The sequence below is a fragment of the Plasmodium malariae genome (genome assembly GCF_900090045.1).
Source record: "Plasmodium malariae genome assembly, chromosome: 11".
Classification (NCBI taxonomy): Eukaryota; Apicomplexa; class Aconoidasida; order Haemosporida; family Plasmodiidae; genus Plasmodium; species Plasmodium malariae.
In genome coordinates, this window is record NC_041785.1 from 1908385 (window position 1) to 1936338 (window position 27954).

At 26.7% G+C, this 27954-nt stretch overlaps 7 protein-coding genes across 7 annotated transcripts; 5 read left to right on the forward strand and 2 right to left on the reverse strand.

The window, feature by feature from the left end:
* Positions 1-384: 384 nt before the first annotated feature.
* On the forward strand, positions 385-1671 carry PmUG01_11048400 (endonuclease III homologue, putative; the record flags this gene model as incomplete). The annotated part of the gene is made up of 1 exon (XM_029006150.1): positions 385-1671. The coding sequence occupies one exon, from the start codon at positions 385-387 to the stop codon at positions 1669-1671; it is 1287 nt and encodes a 428-aa protein (XP_028862668.1).
* Positions 1672-2800: 1129 nt separating this feature from the next.
* PmUG01_11048500 (conserved Plasmodium protein, unknown function) lies at positions 2801-4689 on the reverse strand (the record flags this gene model as incomplete). Its single annotated transcript, XM_029006151.1, has 2 exons — positions 2801-2858; positions 3092-4689. The coding sequence occupies 2 exons, from the start codon at positions 4687-4689 to the stop codon at positions 2801-2803; spliced, it is 1656 nt and encodes a 551-aa protein (XP_028862669.1).
* Positions 4690-6444: 1755 nt separating this feature from the next.
* On the forward strand, positions 6445-8340 carry PmUG01_11048600 (conserved Plasmodium protein, unknown function; the record flags this gene model as incomplete). The annotated part of the gene is made up of 1 exon (XM_029006152.1): positions 6445-8340. The coding sequence occupies one exon, from the start codon at positions 6445-6447 to the stop codon at positions 8338-8340; it is 1896 nt and encodes a 631-aa protein (XP_028862670.1).
* A 1835-nt stretch (positions 8341-10175) lies between these two features.
* PmUG01_11048700 (60S ribosomal protein L19, putative) lies at positions 10176-11580 on the forward strand (the record flags this gene model as incomplete). The annotated part of the gene is made up of 3 exons (XM_029006153.1): positions 10176-10178; positions 10564-10669; positions 11141-11580. The coding sequence occupies 3 exons, from the start codon at positions 10176-10178 to the stop codon at positions 11578-11580; spliced, it is 549 nt and encodes a 182-aa protein (XP_028862671.1).
* Positions 11581-12706: 1126 nt separating this feature from the next.
* On the reverse strand, positions 12707-13474 carry CWF7 (pre-mRNA-splicing factor CWF7, putative; the record flags this gene model as incomplete). Its single annotated transcript, XM_029006154.1, has 1 exon — positions 12707-13474. The coding sequence occupies one exon, from the start codon at positions 13472-13474 to the stop codon at positions 12707-12709; it is 768 nt and encodes a 255-aa protein (XP_028862672.1).
* A 5221-nt stretch (positions 13475-18695) lies between these two features.
* MFR1 (major facilitator superfamily-related transporter, putative) lies at positions 18696-22464 on the forward strand (the record flags this gene model as incomplete). The annotated part of the gene is made up of 4 exons (XM_029006156.1): positions 18696-21032; positions 21621-21712; positions 21897-21969; positions 22303-22464. The coding sequence occupies 4 exons, from the start codon at positions 18696-18698 to the stop codon at positions 22462-22464; spliced, it is 2664 nt and encodes an 887-aa protein (XP_028862673.1).
* Positions 22465-24871: 2407 nt separating this feature from the next.
* PmUG01_11049000 (cytosolic Fe-S cluster assembly factor NAR1, putative) lies at positions 24872-27916 on the forward strand (the record flags this gene model as incomplete). The annotated part of the gene is made up of 1 exon (XM_029006157.1): positions 24872-27916. The coding sequence occupies one exon, from the start codon at positions 24872-24874 to the stop codon at positions 27914-27916; it is 3045 nt and encodes a 1014-aa protein (XP_028862674.1).
* Positions 27917-27954: the final 38 nt, after the last annotated feature.

Sequence of the window (27954 nt, forward strand, 5' to 3'; positions counted from 1 at the left end):
GAAGAAAACGAAGAAGAAAAAAAAAAAAAAAAAAAAAAAAAAATCTTGCTCATGCATTTATTTACTTGTGTGCTTTGATTATTCTTGCATTTACAGGTAAAATAACATTAATTTAAAAAAAAAAAAAAAAAAAAAAAAAAAATGAGTGAAGGTATTTTTTTAGTGAGCCAACTTCCTCAGAACAAAATTTTTTTTCTTACATGAAAGAAACGGTAATACTCTATATGAGTAATAAAGTCATCTGAGTAACAGAAACCTGCAAAATGTACCTCGAAAAATGTGAAAGATGCGAATGACGTTAATATACTGATTCGTGTTATTAATGCGGCTTTCCTTTTTTTTTTTTTTTTTTAAGCCCCTACGATACTGTTGGCTCTCCTTTTAATGAAACTCCGTAGCAACATTAAAAAATTGTTCTTACTAAACTTATATTTCCTAAGGATGGAAAAAGCATCAAAGTACTTTGGTAAAAATAAACTGAAAAAGGTACAGATAAAATACGAAAGTGCACCAAATAATAATTCGATTAGTAGTGTGAAAAAGCTGTGCGTGCACAGAAGTTGCGATGGGCATGACGAACAGAATGACGAACAGAATGACGAACAGAATGACGAACGTAATGGCGAACATAATTACGAACGTAGTGGTGATACATGGATTAAGAAGGAAGGAGGAGAGGCGTATGTAGGGGATGGATCGGATGGATCATATGGAGCGAAATATAATCGTGCGCAAGAGGGAAAGAATAACGAGGGAAAAACTAAAACGAATGAGGCTGAAAAAGAATATGATATTAAATTCGAAACGAAACGGTCTTTGAATAATGGTAAGGGGGAAAATGATATGGGGACAAAAAGAATAGAGATTAAAAGGGAAGTAAAAGATAAAGAGGATAAGCAGAATAGTAACAAGGGAAAAGGTGTAAAGTCCAAAAATGAAGAAGAGGATAATGATGAAAATAATGTAGAATTAAAAAAAAAGCATTTCTTAATAACCTATGACAAAATAAAAGAAATGAGAAAATATATAACTGCTCCTGTAGATAAGTATGGATGTCATATGTTAAGCGAAAGGACAAAGGATTTAAAAGTGTTTCGCTTCCAAACATTAATATCATGTTTATTATCATCAAGAACAAAAGACGAGATAACAGCTATGGTAATGAAAAAATTAAAAGAATATGGATTAACTGTTGAAAATATATTAAACACACCAGAAGAACAATTAAAAAAATTAATTTATGGCATAGGGTTTTATAATGTTAAAGCAAAACAAATTCTTCAAATTTGTCGTATTTTAACAGATAAATATAATTCAGATATTCCTCATACTTATGAAGAATTAATAAAATTGCCAGGTATAGGTGAAAAAATAGCCCAACTTATTTTGCAAACCGCTTTGAATAAACATGAAGAAGGTATAGCTGTTGATATACATGTTCACAGAATAGCTAACCGCTTAAATTGGGTCTACACAAAAAATGAATTAAATACACAAATAAAATTAAAATCATTTGTACAGAAAGAATTATGGTCAGAATTAAATACTCTGCTCGTGGGTTTTGGTCAGGTAATATGCAAAGGAAAAAAGCCACTTTGCGAAAAATGCACACTTACCAATTATTGCCAGTATTACAGGGAAAACCTTGTTAAGAAGAAGCCCCAGCCATAGCGCACAAAGGGGAAAGGAAAATATATGAGATAACAGGATTCAGGAAAAAAAAAAAATAAAATAAAAAAAAAAAATATGACCAAGCGTCTTTTTTTATGAACCGTTCAGAAAATTAGTAAAATCAATTTTTGAAAAATACTTTTTTGTTTTTTAATCCGTGTACCTTTTCAGTAAATTTTAATTCTTGAAACATGCTTTTAAAACTCAAGTTGTAAATATTGATTATCACAGATGTTCTCTGTTCATTCTGTTTATTTTACTAATACTATTTGACGTTTAATGTTCAATGTTAACGTTAATGTTCAATGTTAACGTTAATGTTAATGTTAATGTTAACGTTTAATTTAATTTTTTAATTTTTTTTGTTTTTGAAATAAAAAGATTTTGCTCAAATCTTAAGGGAGACTTGAAAATTGTTTCAAATTTTTATTATGCCCTGTGCCGATTAGCACATTTTTTATGGTGTTTTCAATAACGCTTTAACTTTAGACAATAATAAAAAAAAAAAAGAAAAGAAAAGAAAGACATACACGAAACATCTTAATAATTCAACTTTAAGCTTTTTCAGTGTTAATTAAAAATAAATCAATATATATAGATATATATACATATATATTTAATCAAGAACAAAAAAAATATGGAGGTACGATTTAATAAATATGTGCATGCACACGTGGATGAATAGTTGTATATACATATATATTATATATAAACATTTGCATCACTTTTGAAGATACAAATTTCACAAATCTAGTTCGCTGCTCTTTTAAAACAAAAGGGGTAAAAGGAAAAAATTATGAAAAGCGCGAAAAATATGTACCTACTTCATTGTTTTCAATTACTCAAATCACAAAAAAAAAAAAAAAAAAAATTTAGCGAAAATAATATATTTAGGCTAAACATGTTACAAAAGCGATACAGAACGTGGATTGATTTTTAAAAAAACGGGGAATATATGAAAGGGGAATATCTAAACATGTTCTATTGTATGTGGATATACATGTATATATATGAACATATATTCACGCACGTGCACATTAATAGATATATATATTATATATGCATATACGTATTGTATAAGTTTCCCTTCGAGTGTGTGCAAATGGCCTGGTAAAACATGATCAAAAATTTACTGCTTTGCGAGGGACAAGGCTCGCCATCCTGGCAGGATCCACACCTTTAAATTGCTACAGAAAGGAAAAAAAAAAAAAAAAAAAAAAAAAAAAGGAAACAGTGGAAAAGAAGCAATACAAAAGGAAGCAATAAAAATGGGAAGAGCATAAAAATATATAATTAGACAATATAGTGAAAAAAAAGTAATATTTAAAAAAAAAAAAAAAAAAATAATGCACTAAAAAAAAGGAACCAACGCATGGAGCAAAAAAATGGCGGAGATGCCTGTTTCCAGTTTGTGGCCTACTTGAACTTTTTGATTTGTTCATACATCTCAAAGGAAATGAAAAGGTCGTTACTCCATAGACAGTATAAGGAGTTCAAATGATTCTTTTGCAGAATGTATATTAACTCATCCCCTTCCTCCTTATTAATATTATAAAGGTATTCTTTTCTTTCATTAAGTATTTTTCTAAATTTTTTATTATTTAAATAATCGATAGGTTTATATTCATTTCTAAAATATAAGCCTAATTGTATAAGGCGTATATTATTCTGCTTCATTTTTTCAATGAAACAGGTAAATATAGTAATGCTTTGGGATTTATTTAATTTGTTCGAGTACAACAGTTTGCTGATAATAATATCTTTTAAATTGTTTAACTTTCCTACAAAACAGAGGAGTTCATCTCCTTTCAATTCAACATCTAATACTAGTCTCTCTAAATTGTTAAAGGTATTTGAAAGAATCAAATTTCTATTTTTAAAAATTTTTATATGTTCTATATTGTATAAATACTTTTGTAATGATTCTTCTGTTAATAGGCTGTTTTCCATATAGTCTTTATCTTCTTTATATTTACAATAATAATAATAGTAATACTTTTCTAAAAAGAGATCATTAAGATGAATATCACAATTTGTAAAATCATTCGGTAATGAGTTATACAAGTCTTTATTTTCATTCGTATGGTATTCCTTATAAGAACAAAAAACCTTTTCTTTTTTATCTCTTTTTCCTTTTGCACTATTATTATAATTTCGGGCTTTTGTGTCTTCATCATATTCCTTCTGTTCACATTCATCGCCATCCGTTCGTATATGTACCCTATCACTGCACTTATCAGGGACCCTATTGTTGCTTTTGCACGATTCGTGCTTACACTTTTCTCGGTCATCCCTTTCTCGGTCATCCCTTTCTCGGTCATCCCTTTCTTGGTCATCCCTTTCTCGGTCATCCCTTTCTTGGTCATCCCTTTCTCGGTCATCCCTTTCTCGGACATCCTTTTCTCGACCGCATTTTACTTGCTCACCTCTCTCACTTTTGCCATCTTGCAATATTTGAAGGTTTAGTATGTTCGAAACGATCGGGTGGACCCCCTCATATATATAATTCGTATTTTTTTTTCGAAAATATAAGCGGAGATCTTTAAGATTCTTAAAATGTTTTATTATCATATTAATGGTAACTTCTACTCTTTTATTTCCATTAACTGATAGGGACAAAGAGACAGTATTATAAAAAAGCTTGTTATATTTTTTAAAAAAGGAAAAATTAAACAAATCTACATCAAGAAATCGAAAGTCTAAACTTGTCCAAGCATATTTAGTATTAAAAGATTTATAAAATGATTTATTTAATAATTTATTATTCCATCTCTCAGAAAACGTTAAAAAGGGTAATATATTACATACTATATCACAATTTTTAAAAATATTTTCCTTTTTTATTATACTCTGTACAGGTAATAAATATTCATTTTTTTTCCTTTTACTAAAACATGCGTTACTATAATTGTGGGCCATAACTATACTGTTATTTGTTGGAGCTATTACTTCTGTCTGATTGTTTGCTGTGTACTCTACATCCAAATGATGTTTTTTACATTTTTCCGTTTTGCACATGTTGTCTTTGTAAATCGTTTTAAAAAATGAAATATACATATGCATATAAATATATAAATATATATATACATATATATATATATATATATATATATATATATATATATATATATATATATATAAACACGATGGCAAATACGTTCACATATGTACATGCAGATTTGTACGTTCCACCTACTATTTTTAAAGGTCAAATAAAAGTTAAATGCGAAAAGGAAAAAAAAAAAAAAAGGTAGCTACTTGTTTTTTTTTTTTTTTTATCTTATTCTACAATTGAGTATATGACTTGCTGTGCGATTTATCGTATCATATAAAATTAAAAAAAAAAAAAAAAAAAATCAACACATCCGTACAGTTAAATGTCTTTAAGGATGGTATATTTTTTGCACTGCGTACTTCATAGGGGGTTGGAGGAAGGAGATAAATAATAAACTTCCTTTTATAAAATGTGTAAAAACGTTTATTCAAAATAACATACAAGCAATATAGTAAAAATTTGCATTCAAATTTTATGTCAAAATGAACAAGAAGAACTGTATACCATTTGAAAATAAAATACAAACAATATGTATAAATATATATATATATATATATATATACATACTCGTATAACATGTATACGTGCATACTTTCATACGTACATACTTACTCACGTACATACTTACTCACGTATATACTTACTCACGTATATACTTACTCACGTACATACTTACATACGTACATACTCTCATACGTACATTCATATACATGTTTATCATCCCTTGTCTGCAGTTTATAAACATGCAAAACGCGAATTAATAGGAGCGGCAAGAAAAAAAAAAAAAAAAAAAATTATCGAAAAAGTTATGTACATGCACAGGTAGGCAATGTGTAATGATGTGAAAAATAAATCTTTTTTTATTTTATTTTTTTTTTAAATAATTTCACAAAAATGTAAATTCGTTTTTTAAATGCTTCTACGTTTATTTAAATTTCCAATTTTATAACTGCACCTATCGTCCTGTGTGTGATAAATTACGCGCTATGATATCTATGCATATATATGCATACATATGCATATTCATGACTACGCATGCCTACACATTCCTACATATGCCAACATATGCATATACATACCTATATATGCATATTCATACCTACATAATTGAACATGCTTGTACACATGCATACACATGAATATACATAAATACATATACGTATACGTACTTACCCACGCGCGTACACATATCCGTGCAACTCAAAAAATTTTCGGAAAACAATTTTAGAAATGGGAAGAAAATAACATGACTTCTCATGGAAAAACAAATATAGATGAATCAACATGAACATGTACAGACAGGCAAAACATTTATTCCTTTCTGACGAGCAAAATAAAGGAAAAATATAAAAAATAGAAACAAATGAAAAATAAAAATTAAAAAAACAAAAAAATGAAAACAAAAAAACAAAACAAAAAAATGAAAACAAAAAAACAAAACAGAAAAAAACGGAAAAAATAAAAGGATAAAAAGATAAAAAATGGCCAAAATCCCATTCCGCGAATGAGAAAAATACAACAGAATAAAAAAACGAATGAATTGCTTAATGAAGTAATTTTTTTCCTGTCCAAGCATTATTTAATTATTAACTGTTAATAAAAAAAATAGAAAAAAAAAAAAAAAAAAAAAAAAAAATATATAGGCATTGTATAACCGTACGTGGGCGCGTTTCACGTAAAAAGAAAACAGTTCTAAAAAATTGTAAAAGGGAAAAAGGATGAAAAAAAAGAGTGAAACACAGACACCCTTAGTTAATAACTCTTATGCAGGAGAGAAAAAAAGAAACAACCTGTCTTCACTTCCTACGCTATCTTCGATAGATGCCCAACCATCGATACCTCCACTTCCTCCTCTGAACGAATGTAAAAAAAACTACATTTTCTGCAAAACAAATAATTTTAATAACTTGGGGGGAATGCTTATTGAAAAAAATTTATTTGTCTTAAATTTTGTTTTAAGCATAAAATATAACGAAGAAAAAAAAAAAGAAAGAGGAGGCGGAGTAAGAATTGGAGGTGGGGAAAATGTTAAATGCGATGAATCCACTCAAAGTGATAATTTAAAAATGTATTACCTTTCTCAAAATGAAAAGGTTTTCATCGATGAAATAAGTACATGTGTATATGAACAGGGAGCAGAAAACGACGAACAACGAGGAGATGATAAAGGAGAAAATTTCTTTGAAAAAAATATGAACATTTTGATAAAAAATAATTTTTTCTTTTTTATTAAAAATTACATTCATAACATTTTGAGTAATGTAGACATATGCACTCAAGAGAAACCAAATGAAACATTTTTTGAATTTTTTAGCATTTTTAAAAATAAAAAAAAAAAAATTTACATGGAAAATTCTGACGATATGTTAAGCGATTTGTACTGTGATGTGTCCCATGCATCTGACGATAGTGATTACAACTACTTTTATGAGAAAACCAATCAAATGAATGATTACGACTATGATTATGAGGAGGGGGAGGAGGAAGAGTGTCAAGTGGGGGAAGAGGAGCAGGAGGAAGATGAAAACGAAAAGAACAACGCGGAGGAAGAGTGCCAAGTGGAGGACGAATCAGAGCAGAGGGAAAACCCCTTACCAAACGGAAGGGGGAACATATACCTCGTTGCAAACCTAAGCAAGAATCTGGATTTGATATACTGTGAAAAAAGAAACTCCTTATTATCAATAGATAATGAGAAAAGAAAAAAACAAAAAAAAGATAAAAAATTTGAAAAATACTTATGTCGATGTTGCAAAACAAAAAAAAATAAAATAAAAAATATTTATAATATTCATAATATTCATAACATTCATAATAATTATAATAATTATAATAATTATTTTTTAAAAAGATTTAATGTATGCTTACTACAAATTTTCATATCCAATTTAACAAAAAAGGAATTCCTCTTTTGGGCAAAAATAAAAGATACCATACAGCACTTTTTAGGAAGTATACAATCAGCTGTATTTCATAAAGGTATTTCTAATTATGTGGAAATTCCTTACATTGAAATTATGGATGAAATCAATAAATATACTGCCGAAGAGGCGCATTTAAAATTTATAAAAAAAAAAAAAAAATTATTAATTTTAAAAAAAGAACAAAAGAGTATAAAATGCTTATTTGAAAAAACAATAAATTCTGTAAGAATTTCGGTGAAGTATAACTTAATATTTGCTGATAATAAATTCAATTATTTATTTAAAGATGTCATGAAAAAATATAGAAGAGTTATCAAAAATAATATTTTTAATAATTATCACGCGCGGAAGGCAGCAGATGAGGGGATAGAAGTAGAGACAGCGGCGGGAGCAGCACCGGGGAAAGAAAAACATGACGGAGCGTGCATTATGAATTATGCAAACTCCATACACAATAACTTAAATCCCAATATTGTCAAAAATTATACGAAAAAACATTACGATTTTTCACTTCTTGTTCATAATATTCATTTAGAATTGTACGGATATGTGTACATTAGAAATTACTTATTCTTTTTATTAATAATGATTGAAGTGTACATTTTCATCCACTTCAATGACATCAGCTACACATATTCTAATAACACAGACATATTCTTGGACCAAATTTTAAAAAATCTTTTTACCTAATGAGTACATACGTACACACACATATATATATATATATATATATTTATGTTGTATCTTTTGTTATCAATGTTTTCCATTACTCCATACTGCTCTGCGCAATTGGGGCATTTTTGAACAACTAAAGGTAAGCGTATATATATGTAATATATATGTACAGTACACATGTACACATGAACTGGCATATATATATATGTGGGAGTGCATTTTCAAATTTAGTTGCTTCTAATCAGAATAATAAAGCAATATATTTTTCTTTTCTACTCATTGTTATAGTTCATTCTGTTTCTTTTGTGCTGTTTATTTATTTTCATTTTTCAAACATTACACATATATACACATGTACATGCGTACGTCCAAAAGAACGTACATAAATACAGATATACATACAGATATACATACATATATACTTACATAAACACATATATACGACCATACCTATGTACCCATGCATACTTAGCGAGTGTATGCTTTCGGGAGTTAATACCATGAAGCGTTAACGCATTATTAACGCATGTATTTTGTTCTCAAATTTTTATAATTATTACACATATGATGAACGTTCAATTAATTTGTTCTTGTAATAAATACATAAACAGTGCAAACTGTTATTTGCAAAATTCGGTGTCAATAAAAATGTGCAATTATTGCTTTACCACACTCAATATTAGGGGATAGGGGGGGGTTTCATTTCACCTTAAATGAAAACGACGGATACAGTATTCAAATACATAAACATATTTAAATACGCATATATACATACATACATACATACGTACATACATACATACGTACATACATACATACGTACATACATACATACGTACATACATACATACGTAAATACATACATACATACGTACATACATACGTACATACATATATATAATATATATATACATACGTACATAAATATATATATACATATGAGACTAAAAAAGCATGTCACTTTTTTTTGCTTCAGAAGTTTTTTACCTTACTATGTTAATGTAAAAAAATAGTTGACACGGCGGACTATGTACACAAGCATACTCATATTTGCATATATTTATACATATATATATATATATATATATATATATATATATATATATATATATAATACATATATTTATTTATAAGTACATTTGGAAATATACTTGGGGGTTGTTGACTGCATTAAAATTAAAAAAAATAAAAATCCTAGTACGAAAAAATATCAACCGAACGACAAATGATGCAATCAGCACTACTTGAACAGGTATTTTTTATTTTTTTTTTCCTCATTTTCTATCGTTTGCTTGTTTCACATTCGGCTAAACAAATTTATTTATTTTCGTGCCACAGAACGACCTTATATTCCGTAAGAGTTCAGTATGTGAGCAATGCATAGTAAAATGAATTGGAGTTTTAGGGCTTTTAAAAATATGTAAAAATAAACGTAATTATTAAACGTATATATCTTTATCTATTACTATACATATATATATATATATATATATTTATTCATTTATTTATATGTGCTTACCGTATTATGCATTTATATATATGTATACGTATATATTTTTTTTATCCATAATTTTTATCCCTATTTGTTGACCTTTTTTTTCCTTTCTTCAATTGATATATATGTAAGAATACATTTAGATATTCATATCACTTCATGTGTTTTAAAATTTGTTTTTCCTTTTTTTTTTTTTTTTTTTTTACATAACATTTTTGAATCATTACATTTAGAATATAAAAATTAAAAAATTGAACAAACAAAAAAAGAAGATTTCCTTTTATCTGAAGTAACAATATTTGGAATTAATTTTGATATATAGAAGGATACTATTACGAATTGATTTTTCTTAAAAATGGTAAGACTTAAAAAGGAAAGATTAACGTTATGTACATGTATATATATATATATATATATATATATATATATATATATATATATGTAAATACATACATATATGCGTGAATATAAACATTTATATGTATATGCATACATTCACACGTACCTACTCACACATACGTACGTGCTGACATACCTTTATACATACTTACGAGAAGTACCCATTTGACAAATAACTAATTGTTGTAAAAAATATATAGCTACGTTTTTCCAAGGACTTTTCATTTATTTAGATTGTTTAAACATAAAATAAATTGCTACTTGTGGAAGTGTATTGACATATATAAATATAAACATACATTATTATATTTTTGTTCCTTCTTTCGCCTTTTATTTTCCCACAGTCGCTTAAATTGCAGAAAAGGTTAGCAGCTTCTGTTTTGAAATGTGGAAAAAATAAAATATGGATGGACCCAAATGAAATCAGCGAGATATCGCTTGCTAATTCGAGTAGGGCAAATAAAAAATTAAAAATAAAAATATATAAAATAAAGTGTAAAAATTAAAATATAAAGTATGAAGTGTACAGTGTAAAATATAAAGTTCTAATATAAAAAAAAAAAAAATTCCTTACAAATACTCACATTTTGCATGAACAAGTCATAATTTATTAGCATGACATATAAAAAGTGGCTTGTAACACATATCTGTGTGATACAATAAAGTGAATTTGAATGCTTTTAATTATCCATTTTTCTTCTTTGTTTGTGCTTTGTTTGTGCTTTGTTTCTTCTTTGTTTCTTCTTTGTTTCATCTTTGTTTGTGTTTTGTTTGTGCTTTGTTTGTGCTTTGTTTCTTCTTTGTTTCATCTTTGTTTGTGTTTTGTTTGTGCTGTGTTTGTGCTTTGTTTGTGCTTTGTTTCTTGTTTGCTTCTTCTCTGTGTCCTTTTTTTCACCTCCTCCGTGTTTTCCATCTTTATAGGATTTAGCATAAGGAAATTATATAAAGAAGGATTAATTTTAAAAAAACCGCAAAAGGTTCACAGCCGAGCAAGGGTAAGATTGTACAAATTAGCAAAAAGGAAAGGTAGACATATGGGTATAGGTAAAAGAAAGGGTACGAAAAATGCAAGAACAAATCAAAAAACATTGTGGATTAAACGTCAACGTGTTTTGAGAAGATTATTAAAAAGATTAAGAGAAGCCAAAAAAATTGATAGACATATATATCATTCCTTTTATTTAAAATGTAAAGGAAATCAGTTTAAAAACAAAAGAACATTAATCGAAGCCATACAAAGAGAAAAAGCGGAAACCCTGAAAAAGAAATCCATAGCTGATCAGTTGGAAGCAAAAAGATTGAAAGCACAAATTTTAAGAAATAAGAGAAAGATGAAAAAAGAAAAGGAGGCTGTATCGTAAGGGCGGGGGGGATATTATAATCCACGTTATATATAATAATGTATAAATTATAATATAATTATGTAAGTAAATATGTATGTATGTATGTATGTATGTATGTATGTATGTATGTATGTATGTATGTATGTATGTATGTATGTATGTATGTATGTATGTATGTATGTATGTATGTATGTATGTATGTATGTATGTATGTATGTATATATGTGTATAATTGTGTAAAGCTACCATTAAATGCAAGAAATATTATATGTGTGTGCATTACGTTTTTGATGAAAAAAATAAAGCAAAATAAAATAATTTCAACGACTTTTTGACCCACTTAAAAGAAAACTTACTTGAATGTGTAAACGTTGCTTTTATGTTGATTTGTACGTATTTATTGCTATATAGCACACACAGGTGTGTGTGTATATGCCTGTACATATGTATGTATATACACACGTTTATGTGCCCTATTTCCTGCGGCATTACGTGTGGCATATTTTATTGCTTTAGAAAAAAAAGAAAAAAAAAAAAAAAAAGGAAAGACGGAAGAGGAAAAACAAAAAAACGAAAAAACAAAAAAACGAAAAAACGAAAAAATGAAAAAATGAAAAAATGAAAAAATGAAAAAACGAATAAACGAAAAAACGAAAAAACGAAAAAATGAAAAAACTGCATAAATTTTAAACTTAAAAATTGTTAGAAATCGAATGTTAAAAAAAAAAAAAAAAAAAAAATTACATTTTCCAAAATGGACCGTTTTAGAATAAATCAAATTTACAATTAAACAAATTAATTCCTTTTATCTTTTAAAAATAAAATTAACGCAAATAGTTCATCAGACTAAACCGAACAAAATGCATCAACTGACTGAAATATTCGAAACAATGTCATGTATTTATACCATTTACTACATACATATAAGGATATGTGTATTCATAAATTGGGGGAATATACAACTTCGCAAAAGGCTAGTGCACCGAATTGGACAGAACGTCCTATACGTGCGTGTATATATATATATATATATATATATATATATATATATGTATATGTATGTATGTATGCCTTGTGAGTATACACGTGCACAGGGAGAGTATGCTAACAAACCCCACTGGCTAGCTAACTGTAGACTCTATTATCATATCATGTTTCTCTTATACTGCATAAGCATATTTTCATGCGATAACTTTTTTATTTCATTAATAACGAGTGAATTCTTCCTTTTAAATTCTTTTCTTTCGTTTTGCAAAGTGGATAAATCATTAACGTAACTCAACTGATGTAGCTTTCTTTGTTTGTTTATATTGTCAATTTCTTCCTTTAGCGTTTTAATATTATTTTGCAGGTTAATATCAATGTGTGTGAATACTTTCATATGTTCACACCACATGACTTCTTTATACTTACTCATTAATTCCATATTTATTAATGCATTATGTAAATTTTCTAAAATTAGTTCATGTTTCTTTAATGTTTTTTTCCATTCTTCTATATCCTTATTATCATTTAATATATCATTTTCAATATTATAATATTCTAAATTTAGCTTGTCCATTTTTTTATTCTGTTCACATCTGTTTAACTCATTTTGTACAATTGAATTTTCATTATTTACATATACGGATTGTGGGACTGGGAAATTTTTTAAATAATTTTTTATCTCTTTTTTTTTATTCATTAAATTCATCTCTTCTTCTACCATTTTTTTTGCGTTTTGTTCAAATTCGTTATCATACGAATCGATATATGGCAGAGCATTCACCAAGTGATGCAAATCAATTGTTTCGTATAGTTTCTTATTTTTTTCTTTTCCATTTGAAGAATTAGCTACACTGTCGTTATTAACTTCCACCAGATTGTTGTTATCATCTTTTTCTTCATCACTAGCTTCTTTGTGTATCTCCATCAAGTTGCAAATATGTACCGTTCAGACAGAGATCTCAAAAATGACTCTGCTTATTTTTTTTTTTTTCCTTCTTTATTTCTCTTTATTTACTTCTTTATTTCTCTTTATTTCTCTTTATTTACTTCTTTATTTCTCTTTATTTCTCTTTATTTCTCTTTATTTACTTCTTTATTTCTCTTTATTTCTCTTTATTTCTCTTTATTTACTTCTTTATTTCTCTTTATTTCTCTTTATTTCTTCTTTATTTACTTCTTTATTTCTCTTTATTTCTCTTTATTTCTCTTTATTTCTCTTTATTTCTTTATTTACTTTATTTCTCTTTATTTCTTCTTTATTTTTCTTTATTTACTCTTTATTTTTCTTTATTTACTCTTTATTTCTCTTTATTTACTTCTTTATTTCTTCTTTATTTCTCTTTATTTCTCTTTATTTACTTCTTTATTTCTTCTTTATTTCTCTTTATTTACTTCTTTATTTCTCTTTATTTCTCTTTATTTCTTTTATTTCTTCTTTATTTCTCTTTATTTCTCTTTATTCTCTTTATTTCTCTTTATTTACTTCTTTATTTACTTCTTTTTTTCTCTTTATTTCTCTTTATTTACTTCTTTATTCTCTTTATTTACTTCTTTATTTTCTTTATTTACTTCTTTATTTCTCTTTATTTACTTCTTTATTTCTCTTTTACTTCTTTATTTTTCTTCTTTATTTCTCTTTATTTCCCTTCTTTTTTTATTTCCTTTTTTTTTTTTATGAAATGTTCATAATTTTATTTGCATTATATACATGCTTACATTAAGCATACAAATATATACGCCTAACTGTACGCATATGTAATATATAAAATTTTTCAGCGTATTTTTGGCTAGTTTTTATATGTTGCTGCTAGAAAACACTTTTTCGATAAGCAGAATTCAAAAAATGAATAATCATTATATCCTTTATTTAGTTTCGAGCAAAATCTTTGACTACTACACATAATGCTTAACTGCTAAAAAATTTAGCAATGAAATGAAGCTTAAATTTTTCAATTTTAAAAGGTGTAAAATAATTACTATTTTTTTTATTAACAATTTTTTTTTTTTTTTTTTGGGGGGGGGGGGAGGTTTTCACATACGTATATATATGTATATGTATAAGTGGATAGACCTCGAGGTACATTTTAGTGTTCTCATTGTTTTGTGAAGATCCTAATCGGATAAGGCATTTTTTGTTCATTTTAAAAATAAAAATATAATAGGTACGAAAAATGTTGATAAAAAATAGATTCTTATCGTTTCTAAATAATCAATAAATGGTCAATAAATGGCCGATAAATGGCAAATAAATATTCAACAAATCTATTCCACTTTTGACCGTTCGTTATTTATGCATAATTTTTTCCGTTCATTTGTATTTATTTTAAAATAGATATATAAATATAATATTTTATATGGTACAAATTTTACAACGATATATGGGTTTGCAATAGTTTGCAATATGGGGCATTTTTATTTGCAAATCTGGTTTACCCTTTGTTAAAGTTTACTATTTATTTTAGTCATAATATTGAAACATTGAAAAAGAAGAAGTAAAGGATAACAAAAAATTTCAGCCTCTTCGAAAAATTATATATACAAGAAAAATAAAAAAATGCATAACACGTACATATAATATATGTACATTTTTTCAAAATGTTTTATTGCATATGTTTTATTTGAAGAAGCTGGGAAAAGTAAAAATTATTTAAAAAAAAATTAATTTAAGTCTTTTATTTGTGGAATAAATGAAAAACGATATGAAAATATGGATTAGCTTTATCAGAGTAGGGGTTCTAATGGTACCTGTTAAAATGTTATTCACGCGTTTATATATATATATACATACGTACATACTTAACCTATATACATATACTAAATATGCACATATTTCCTTTTAATTATAGTATAAAATACATTTTTTATTTCTGCATTTTAACCCCAAAAGTACAAAGTAGGAAATATATATATGTATGTATATAAAAAAAAAAAAAGCAAAGGAAAAATTTGCAATATATAAGCTGATTATTCTTTTTATTTGGTAAAACCTATCTTTTTTTTCTGTTAAAGTTTCAATTATGTTTTACTAGTAATAATTTCTATATAATTCCGGAAAAAAAAAAAAAAAAAAGTCCTTTAGTATATATATTATATATATATATATATATATGTACATATACAAATGTATAAATGTACATATAATGTGCCCTTCATAATATATATTACATACATAAAAATGGGTGCAAAAAGGTATATAATATAACAACGTAAAACTGCTTAATTATAGAAAACAAACACGTTTCGTCTTTTTTTTCATTGACCTTAACCTACACAAGGGTTATATATATATATACATATATATATATATACATATATATACATATATATACATATATAATGGTTGTAACGAAATAACGTAATGTTTATTTAGTTATATGTTTTCTTCTTCTTTCTTCAACTTGTACAAAGAACATAATAAAAAAAAAAGAAAAAAAAATATACTCAACCACCACCGCTTAAAAAAATTTTACTTCTAAAGGGAATAGAGTTGTACTTTCTTTATATTACCTAAACAGATTTTACTCTCATTTTGCGCATAAACATTATTATTATAAATATATATATTTATTAAAAAATGTACAAGTATAAACTTATTACTTTTTTGATAATATATGAGAAAAAATAAAATTTTTAAGTGTTAAGGTTTTTTAAAAAAAAAAAAAAAAATTGTTCTAACTGAAAAGGTGTCAAATTGTATATAATAAAAATTATAATGCAACGATTGATGTGAAGGAACAATATTTGTACATATATACATTAAACAGAAGTAAAACGAATTAATAAATTTATTAAATCAGAAGCGCAAGAGAAAGTACTATTAATATTAAAATGATTTTTAAAATGGAAAGGAAGAACAAAATTACTGCTTGAGAACATTCACTGATGGTCTTCCCTTATAGTATATATATATATATATATATATATATATAATTATATATAGTAGTAAAATACTATTTCTTTTTCTTTTCTTTTTTTTTTCTTTTGGCTTATATGGTTTTTTCAAAGTGTTAAGCAAAAAAAAAAAAAAAATTAGAAAAGATAAAACCAAACTATTATAATATAATAATATATATTGTATATATATATATATATATGGAATATATATATTGTAGTATATATATTTTGTAAAATATTGTATTATATATATATATAAATAAATATATATGTATATATGTATAATAGATATAGAGATATGTATAATACAAAAATTTTATCTTAAAATTAGTACATCAGAAGCATTTCACATTTATACGGTTTTCTCATTTTTTGGTTTAGTTGGGGATTAATTCTTTCAATATATTTAAAAAGAAAAAAAAAAAAAAAAAAAAAATATATATATATATATATATATATATATATATAAAGCTGGAAAGGTAAACATTATATCTACATTACACGTGATTTTTTTTTTTTTTTTTTTTTTTTTTTTTTTTTTATTTTAAAAAAATTAAAAAAGTGTTAGTACCCCCTAATTTATATTATATTTGTATAATTAATATAAATGTATATATATATATATATATTTAGGTGATATGAACATGTACATATTTATACATATATATACATATAATATGTAATATATATTATATTTATTCTATTATGTAAAACATGTTATATATAACATTTATATATTAGTACGACTAATTGCGTAATATATATATATATATATATGTATATATGTACATATATAGATAGATAGATAGATGAAGTACATATTTATCATTTAACTGTAGAGAAAAAAATTTACTACAAATTTTTATTATTAATATTAAAAAAGGAAAGGGAAAAAAGAAAAAAGAAAAAAAAGTATATAATGAATGAATGTATATGATAAATGTAGAAGTATGATAAAATTTTGCGTTCGTTAATAATTTTTTATATTATTTTAAAAACTTTATAATGGCCATTTCATCAAAGCAAACACAGTGATGTATACAGATACATGTAAATAAACGTAAGTGTACGTAAATATTCATAAACGTTTATGAATATATAGAAGTGTTAATAAATTTTTTGAAATTGATAATAAAAATATTCAAGTGCGCATAAAAACACGTGAGTTGTATACACGCTTATATGTCATCCCTATCGCATTTGATACAACTGAAGGAGTGTTTATGGAATAAGAAAATATAGAAGGGATTAGTTTGATTTCTAATTTTGTGTACGCACAAATACTCTTTTGCTTTAATACATAATTCGCATTGTTTTTTATTTTATTTTTTTTTTTTATATATATAGGAAACAGAACAGAACTATGTATAATACATATATTTGTATATATGTGGATATATGTTGATATATGTTGATATATGTGGATATATGTGGATATATGTTGATATATGTGGATATATGTTGATATATGTTGATATATGTTGATATATGTTGATATATGTTGATATATGTGGATATATGTTGATATATGTTGATATTTGTTGATATTTGTTGATATTTGTTGATATATGTACATATGTATTTACCTATACGAGCAACAGAAGAACAACGAACTCCAATTCATGATTCTTCGTCTTTCCCCTTTATGTGCTACTTAATTTTTCAATGTGCATATGTATGACATGTATACTTCTATTTGTGTGCATGATATCATACAGTCTTTTGTGTAATTCTTTAAAATAGCTACATTGCATATGCTTCATAAAAGAACAAATGCTCTTCCGCCGACTTAATTGTAAAGAAGTCTTATATATTTACCATTAAGTGTACATATATGTGTGCACATACATATATACACAAATGTATATATATACATGCTTACACGAATATATTTGTTTACCCCTTTTTGTGTATTTAGACTGCCGCACTACAAGTGTACTCACGCACACAAGCACACACATACGCATATACGCATACACACTTAGATACATACACACACATAGATACATACGTACACACACATAGATACTTACATACACACACATAGATACATACTCACACATAGATACATACTCACACATAGATACATACTCACACATAGATACATACTCACACATAGATCACACATAGATACATACACACACATAGATACATACACACTGCTAACTAACCTAACTTTTTTTTTTTTTCGTATTAATTTAGTACTTTTAAAAATAAAAATAATAAAAAAAAATTTAAATAAAAAATGAAAAATGAATTCTGTTGATAATAAGGAAGTAAGTGATAATCGTTCAATGAGCAATAAAGATGAGTTTAAAGAGAAGAGTTCATCAAGTATAAAAATAAATCTGTTTGAAGAAGAAATAAGTCTCGGATGTTTATCAAATATAAATAGAGGGAAATTAGAAAGGGTTTGTTTTTTCTTAGGTTTAGAAAAATATATAAAAAAATTAAAGAAAACTGTAAATAGATTTTATTTCATATATGTAGTAGTAACAATAATAAATTTTTTAATATATTTGAATAGAGGAATAATACCAGGCTCATATGATTATTTGTCATCATATTTAAAGGAAGTATATGCAACCACTAATGTAGATGTACATATAGGTTTTTTAACGTCCGTGTTTGTATTTGGCTTAAGTATAAACTCGGTAATAAGTGGATCTCTGGCATCTTCCTATAGTGTATTTCGAATAACAGATATATTTTTATTCCAAAACGCATTAGCATTGCTATTTACAGGATTATCTTTTATTATAGGCTCCTATTATTCTTTAATGTTTAGTAGATTTTTTTGTGGGTTTAGTGAAGCAGCTTTTACTACTATTATTCCTCCTCTTATTTATTCATATTCTAAGGATAGAGCTGGGTCATGGATAAGTATATTTATTACTATGTTTCCCTTAGGAGGATGTATAGGTTACTTACTAGCTGTTGTTCTTCCAGTCCTTAAGGTCAGTATCGCACAATATTTTATTTTTTCTGGAATATTGTTTTTAGTATTTACTTTTTTAGTCTACCTTTTTGATGAGAATTTATTGAAAAAGTATGAAGATGAAAAGAGTAGGAAAGAAATGGAAGTATCAAATAAGGCAGGAAAAGATTTAGAGGAGGGGATCGCCTTAAAAAATGATATTAGCGTCAAGGATGCTAATGCAAGCGGAGGTGCAAATTCAGGTGCAGCTGTACATGTTGATGGTTCCAAGGATAATAAGCAAAAGAGTTCAGCAATTAGCGGTAGTAAGAATAAAACAAACGCTTCCGAAAAGAACAAGAACGAAGCGAGTCCTGTGCAGAAGGGAAGCAATAAAAATAAAAGCAGCGTTAATAGTGGTAGCGCTGATGCTAGTGGAGCCAACAACAGTAGCAGAAACGTTAGTGGTAGCAAGAGCAATAGAAAGAACGTAGGGAGCTATGACCGAGGTAGAAGAGGAGTGAGCAATGGGAGGAGCGAGGAAAAAGAAAGTGAAAACGGCAGAAATAACAGTAGTGTACATACAAATAGCAGTGAAAATGTAGGAGAAAAGGATAAAAACAAGAATACAAGCAACAGTAGAAATAGCATGAATAATGAACACTTTGGAAGCTTAAATAATCTAAGTTTGTCAAAATTAAAGAATAGTTCTAGTACAAAAAGTGTAAATAGTGTTGCACATTCAAAAAATAGGAGTTCAACTGATTTTTCAGACCAATATAATAAAATGTATGAAGAAAATACATTTAATACAAATAACAAAAGAAAAGATAATAGTATGTATGATGAAGAAATATTATATCAAGTAGATGGAACTATTGATGATCATAATATTAATAATAGTATTTCTTATAATTCTACTCAAAAGAATTTTAGTGATAACAATAATACAGAATATATGAATGAGAATGATATGGGAAGAAATGTATATGAGGAAGAAGGGAAAAACATAAATAATAATAGTTATATAAATAATAATATAGATAAAATTTTCACTATGCAAGCATATGGTAGTGATGAATTATATTTAAATACTACACAAGAATCAAATGGAAAAGGTATGACCAACGTTAATAAATTTTTAGAAATGGAATTAGATAATTGTATCGAGTCTATTGATGAAGATAAAAATGACGATTTAAACATGAACGTACTTATATATACTACCTTAACAAATGTTAGTTTCTTATTAATAGTTTTAGTATTAACAGCACATGTAGACATGATACAATGTTATTTGGTATACGGTGCACCTATTCTTTATGCTCTTAAAATTTTTCCATCTTATAAAACAGCAACCATTACTTGTAGTTTATGTGCTTGTATGTCATCTATCCTTGGGACTTGTTTTGGAGGGTATTTGGTCGATTTTTATAATTTAAATATACAAAATATTGATATAAATTATGAACATATAAAAAATAATGAAAAGAAAATAAAAAAATATAGCAAGGATGTTTTAGTTCATGAATATCTTCGAATTATTGGCTTCTTAACCTTAGTTATATTGATTATTGCCACTGTTCTTTTGTTATTAATTCCGTTTATTACGAACATGTACATATTCACCATTGTTATGACCCTTGGGCTCACTTCCCTCTTTTCCATTCTGGTATACTCTAGCTACATATGCATATATTTATATACATACATATAAACACATGCATATATGTACATACATATTACATATACATATTACATATATATACATATAAACAAGTACATACATATATATATATATATATATATATATATATATATATATATGTATGTATATATGTATACCCCTTGCTTGTCCGAGTGAATGAATGAACAATGCGTTTACGTGTTTATGTGTGTACACAAAACATGCTGCATAAATTTTGTATTTATGCACAAATTGGTGTAATTCTTGTAAGAGGGAAAACATGTTTGTCCCCCCATTTATTCCTTTTTATTCCTTTTTATTCCTTTTTATTCCTTTTTATTCCTTTTTATTCCTTTTTATTCCTTTTTATTCCTTTTTATTCCTTTTTATTCTTTTATTCCTTTTTATTCTTTTTTTTTTTTTTTTTTTTTTTTAACATATATATATATATATATATATATATATATATATATATATGTGTGTGTGTGTGTGTGTATGTGTATGTGTATGTGCAAATTGTTTGGCTAGCTAGATTTATATTTTTTTTTTTTTTTTTCATATCCCCCCGTTAAGCCTGGATATAACATTGGAGTTATGGTTTGTGTGCCCCGGAACATAAGAGCCTTTTCCATTGGAATGTCCTCATTTATATCTCATTTGTTGGGGTAAGTATTTAAGCAAAGTACACGAATATACATATTTGTGCAGCTTTTTACAAACTGTAAAAATGCGAATGTGAAAATGTAAAACTGTACAAATATGAAGATGTAAAAATGAACAAATGTGAAAATTCAAAATGATGTAAACTGTGTGCGCTCATATATTTCCATCTTTTCCTTATCTTTGCAGTGATATCCCTTGGACAATTATCATTGGAAAGATAAAGGGAACCCTATCCCCCGACTGTGTTGTCACGCGAAACGTAACGTTTTCAAATATTTGCATACTCATATAAGCATACATACGTACATATATGCACTCGTACGTACGTATATGCGTAAATGCACCAAATTATGTAAATAAAAAGTTGGCCTTAATTACTAATCTTTATTGTATTTTATTCATTGATTTATGCAGTTATTCATTTATGCAATTATTCATTGTTTTATGCAGTTATTCATTTATGCAATTATTCATTTATGCAGTTATTCATTTATGCAATTATTCATTTATGCAGTTATTCATTGTTTTATGCAGTTATTCATTTATTTATTATTTTAATTTCCCCCCTTTTTTACATGTACAATTCATGCAGGGTGAGATGAGTGAACGATGTTATGAGCAAAGTTGGGGTTTAAGAATGACTTTACTAATTATTTGTTCGAAAGCCCTTGTAATGACAATGGGTAGTTTTTTGCTTTACGTATACTCTAAGTATAAATCGGAGAGATACAAAAGTAGACAAATTAAAGCATAAATAACAGAAAAAAGAAAAGAAAAGTGTATCATTTGATGTTGATTTATATCATTTATGACACATATATAAAAGGATTGTATATATTATGTGCCTCATGCATGATCATACCTTGTTTTTTTTTTTTTTTTTTTACCTGTTCTTTTATTCTCCCCTTTATGTTTTTTCATTTGTTTATCGACTTATCCATTTGTCTATATATATATATATATATATATATATATATATATCCATCTGTCTTTCTATTCTTTTATCCTCCTGTCTTTCAATATATCCTGTCCTCCGCTTGATAAATTTTTTTATATTTAAAAAAAAAAAGTTTGTTACTATCCTTGTGCATACAGCACATAATATTACATTATTAATATTACAACATCTTGTAATTATTTTACACAGCATTTATGTTTTGCTATTTTTATAATTTTTTAAATTTCAATTTTAATAATTATTTTGAATTTACTATTTCATTCAATATTGCGTCTCTTATTTTATTTAATTTCATTTACTGTTTCATTTACTGTTTCATTTACTGTTTTATTTGTTGTTTCATTTGTTGTTTCATTTGTTGTTTTATTTGTTGTTTTATTTATTTATTTATTAATTTTAATTTTTTTTATTTTAATTTTTTTCTCCCCCCCCCGCGATTTATGGCATTTTAAATTTTAACGTATTTTATTTTTTTATATTCCTTCTTCTTCTCCCCATGTGTATATATCTACTTTAAAATTATGTATGTTGTTATTGCAATACTTTAAATTTATTAATATATACTACATATATATATGTGATAACTAACCTTACACATAAATGATTAAGTATGTATGTACATACGTACATACATACATACATACATACATATATATATATATATAAACGCATATGTATGATTTAACACTTTACTGTCTACGTACTGTGCATATACATGTATATATACATATATATATATATATGTGCAAGAGCAACTGCTTCATTTTGTGTAATTTTAATATTTTTTTAGTTTTTTCAAATTAAATTTTAAAATTTTTTTTATTTACTTGCAAAAACATAATTAACTCTTCACTCATGTAACAACACAGTAAGATATATATATATATATATATATATATATATATATGTTTATATATGGTTATATGTGTTTATATGAGTTTATATTTTTTAAAAAGAATATTTTTTCTTTATTATTATCTTTTAACAAACAAATTATGCAAAGAGCATGGCATAATATGTTACTCGTTTAATGATACTTCGCGAAGCTTTAAGTGTTCTCGACTTGCTGTGCATTCCTGTACATCTATATAAGTACATGTAACGTATGCACATATATGCAAGCACTTGTACTTATGTCTATACGTGTATAACGTTGGGCGACAACAATTATAAAAGAATTGGCAAATGGAAACGAAAAATAAAAGAGAAAAATAAAAACGAAAAAAAAAGCGAAAAAAAAAGAGAAAAAAAAAGCGAAAAAAAAAGCGAAAAAAAAGCGAAAAAAAAGCGAAAAATAATTAATGCAATTGCAATTGTAATTGCAAATATAGAATATATTTTTTACATCTTTTGCGTCATGCTCGTCCATCTTTTTAAAAAATATTCCACTTAATTCAAGGAATATAAAATATCCTGCACGTTAATAATATTCCGTTTTTTTTTTTTTTTTTTTTTTTTAAAGTTTGTCATTCTTAAAATTGCGCGATAAATAGGTACCTGATAATTGAAGAACGAAATTGTAGTAGTTTTTTATGCTTTTACAAAAACATGTATAAGAGTACATATTTGTATATATAGGAATGTTTGTTTTTATTTACGTACGTATGTATGTATAATTACGCCATTCCAATTTGTGCATGTACAAACTTAACACGGAATGGGAAAGAATAAAATTTAAGAGGAAATAAAAAGTAAAAAAAAAAAAAATAAAAATAACATTGAGAATATTGAGCTGCTACAAGCAAAATAAAAAACGAACAGGAACAACGCCATAATATAACATAACGTGGAATAAGAATATAATACACTGTGATATGTTGTAATATATCGTAATATGCCATAATATACCTTAATATACCGTAATATATCATAGTAATATACCGTAATATATCGAAATATACCATAATATACTATAATATACCATAATATACTATAATATACCGTAATATATCGAAATATACCATAATATACTGTAATATACCATAATATACCGTAATATACCATAATATACCGTAATATACCATAATATACCGTAATATACCATAATATACCATAATATACCATAATATACCATAATATACCGTAATGTACCGTAATATACCTTAATATAACATAATAGCTGCTTCAAAAATGATGACTAGAAGGAATAAATATACATATAATATGTTTACGGGTTAAATAAAAAAGGGAAAAAAGAAAAAAAATGTTTTCCAATGCTATAAAGCTAGAAAATTTAAATGATTATTACAATGATGCTGAAGAATGCATAAAGCCTTTTTTGTATAAATCACGTATTGTGAATGAACAGGATGTGGAGAAGCCTAATTTAATTATTATTAATAAAAAGAATAGAAACATTAAGAACAAAAGTGGTAGAGATAATGGAAGAGACAGAGGAAGAGACGAAGGAAAAGACGAGGGAAAAAACGAGGGAAAAAACGAAGGAAAAGACAAAAGAAGAGGGGAAATATCTTTAACAGACTGCTTAGCTTGCTCAGGCTGTGTTACTAATGAAGAAACAAATTTCCTTAAAAGTCAAAATTCAATTGAAATTTTGAATAATTTAAATAAAAAAAAAATCAATATAATTTCCTTGTCATTACAAAGTTTAACTGCCTTATCTGTATATTATAATCTACCTCTATCAGTAACTCAAGATAAGCTATGTTTTTTTTTCAAGTCATTAAATTTTGATTATGTGTACGATTCCTCATTAAGTGAATTAATAGCTTTAAATGAGGCTAAGAAGGAATTTGCTGACTTTTTTTTTGCAAACAACAAGGGATTAAGCAAAGGGGCTTCTCCGCACACACTGAAAGAGTCTAGCTGCAATATCAGTGGCAGGGTTAGTGGAACCGAGAAAAGAAAAGAGCCTATAGGAGGGAATAGGAAGAGTCCACATAAAAATATCAATGTAAAGAAAGGAGCGAATAGATATAAATATAAACATAATGATGACAACATTTACAATGGATGGCTAAATGGGAAGAAGACGTATCCATTAATATGCTCTCACTGCAGTGGTAGTGTTATATATGGAGAGAAAAATTTTGATGAGGAATTGTTAAATTCATTTAGCAAGGTTAAAAGTAGTCAAGATATTCAAGGAATTATTTTGAAAATTTTACATGTGCATAATAGTAGTATATATACATTTCCCCTTTTGAAAAATTGTGCTATTCAGAGTTTCTTTAATTCGTATAATTATACTCTGGAACTTATAAATATTTGTAGGAAACATTTTTTAAAAAATCACAATTTATTAAAGAGTGTTAATATATTAACTAGTCAGAATTTATTAACGAGTCAGAATTTATTAACGAGTCAGAATTTATTAACGAGTCAGAATTTATCGGAAAATAACAGTTTATCAAAAGATGATAATGTATCAAAAGATCATAAAGTTTCAAAAAATCATAAAGTTTCAAAAAATCATAATGTATCAAAAGATCATAATGTTTCAAAAGATCATAATGTATCAAAAAATCATAATGTATCAAAAAATCATAATTTATCAAAAAATCATAATTTATCAAAAAATCATAATTTATCAAAAAATCATAATTTATCAAAAGCGTCTTTAGAAAATAGCACTTGGGCAAATGATGAAGCAGCGGTTGGGGGAATAGGCAATAAGGGTATCTGTCCCCTCTCCATATATGATATCAATCATGTGTATGTGTTATACTGTTTTGACAAAAAATTAGAGGCTCATAGGAATAACCTCCAGGAACAAACATCTGTAGATAAGAGTATGACCACCTTTTTGTCTTATTTCCCCATATACAACAATGCATTAATGACTAATGCAGATGGTACAAATGTGAGTGTAAAAAGAAACCTATACTGTGTGGATGCAGTCTTAACAACAGTAGAACTGGTTGAATTAATAAATAGTATGAACATAAATTTTTATGCTTTACCTCAGTTAAGAATTGATAATATATATACTCTTTTAAAACAAATAGATGAAGGAAAAAAAAAATTTAAAAGAAGTAAGTCTTCACTTGATAAAGAATACAATATATTGGTCGATAAAAATAAAACAAAAGAGCAAAACATGAATAGTATAGAAGTAATAACAGGAAAGGAGCAAATTAATGTATTTGCTACTTGTGTGTATGATAATAAAACAACAAAGAATGGAAATGAATCAGAGTATAATGCAGATTTAGTCAAAAAAGGTCCGGAAGAACAGTTCAATATATTGACACCTTCATCAGAAAAGACAATAATTGAACAACTGCAATCACTTTACAGTGATATAAATTATAATTACTCCATTCGATGTAGTAACAAAAATAATATTTCCATGGGTTATGGAGAAGAAATATTTAAGTTTGTTTGTAAGAATATATTTCATTTTAACATTGATGAAAATAATTTTAATGTGAAATACCAGGACATTGTTGTGCTGTCTCTTTTTGAAAATTTCAGTTGTGTTTTCCGCGTCGTTTTGTCTTATGGCTTTAAGAGTATGTACAATGTTTTAAGAAAATTGAGGGAGTGGAAAGGTGAAAAAGAAGTAGAAAACGCAGAAGGAAAAGAGGAAGAAGCAAAAGTGAAAGGCAAAGAAAAAATGTATGAAATGAAGATTACGTACAACCTTCAGTTCACGGGAAGAATTGACTACATAGAACTGATGGCATGTGAGAAGGGATGTCTTTTTGGTTGTGCGCAGAACATTTTTTCTGAACGTGTTCATAATTTTCCTACGTGTTCATGCTACAATTTTCGTATTTTTAAAAAAATAGCTGAACAAAAGGTTATCCGGAATTTTGACTTTCTGCTTGCAGATTGTGGTGCAGCAGAAAGGGGGAAAGTTGAAGAAGAAGGAGAAGTGGAAGTGGAGGAAGAAGAAGAGGAGGAAGTGGAGGAAGAAGAAGAGGAGGAAGTGGACATGGGAAAGGAAAAAGACGAAAGACGACAGAAAGAAAAGCAAAAAGAAAAGCGAACGAAGGGGCAACTCGGAGCACTCTGCACCTGTGGCAAGCTTAAATCTCCCCCCATTCCAGAAAATGAAGCATTATACTTTGAAAAAAAGGACAAGGAAAAAATATTTCAAAGGATGTATGACACCATGCATAGTGATAAATACACGTTATATGTAAATTCAAGCAACTGCAGAAATGATCCTACTGTTAACTCTTTTTTAAGGTATATCTTTTCAGCTTTCAACACCGAAACATTCAGTCTATTTAGAGCTATCTTTTCGTCAAAGAAAAAGTTAGATGTGATTAAATGGTGAGGTCATCGAATTTTAAGTTCACTTGCATATTTATGTAT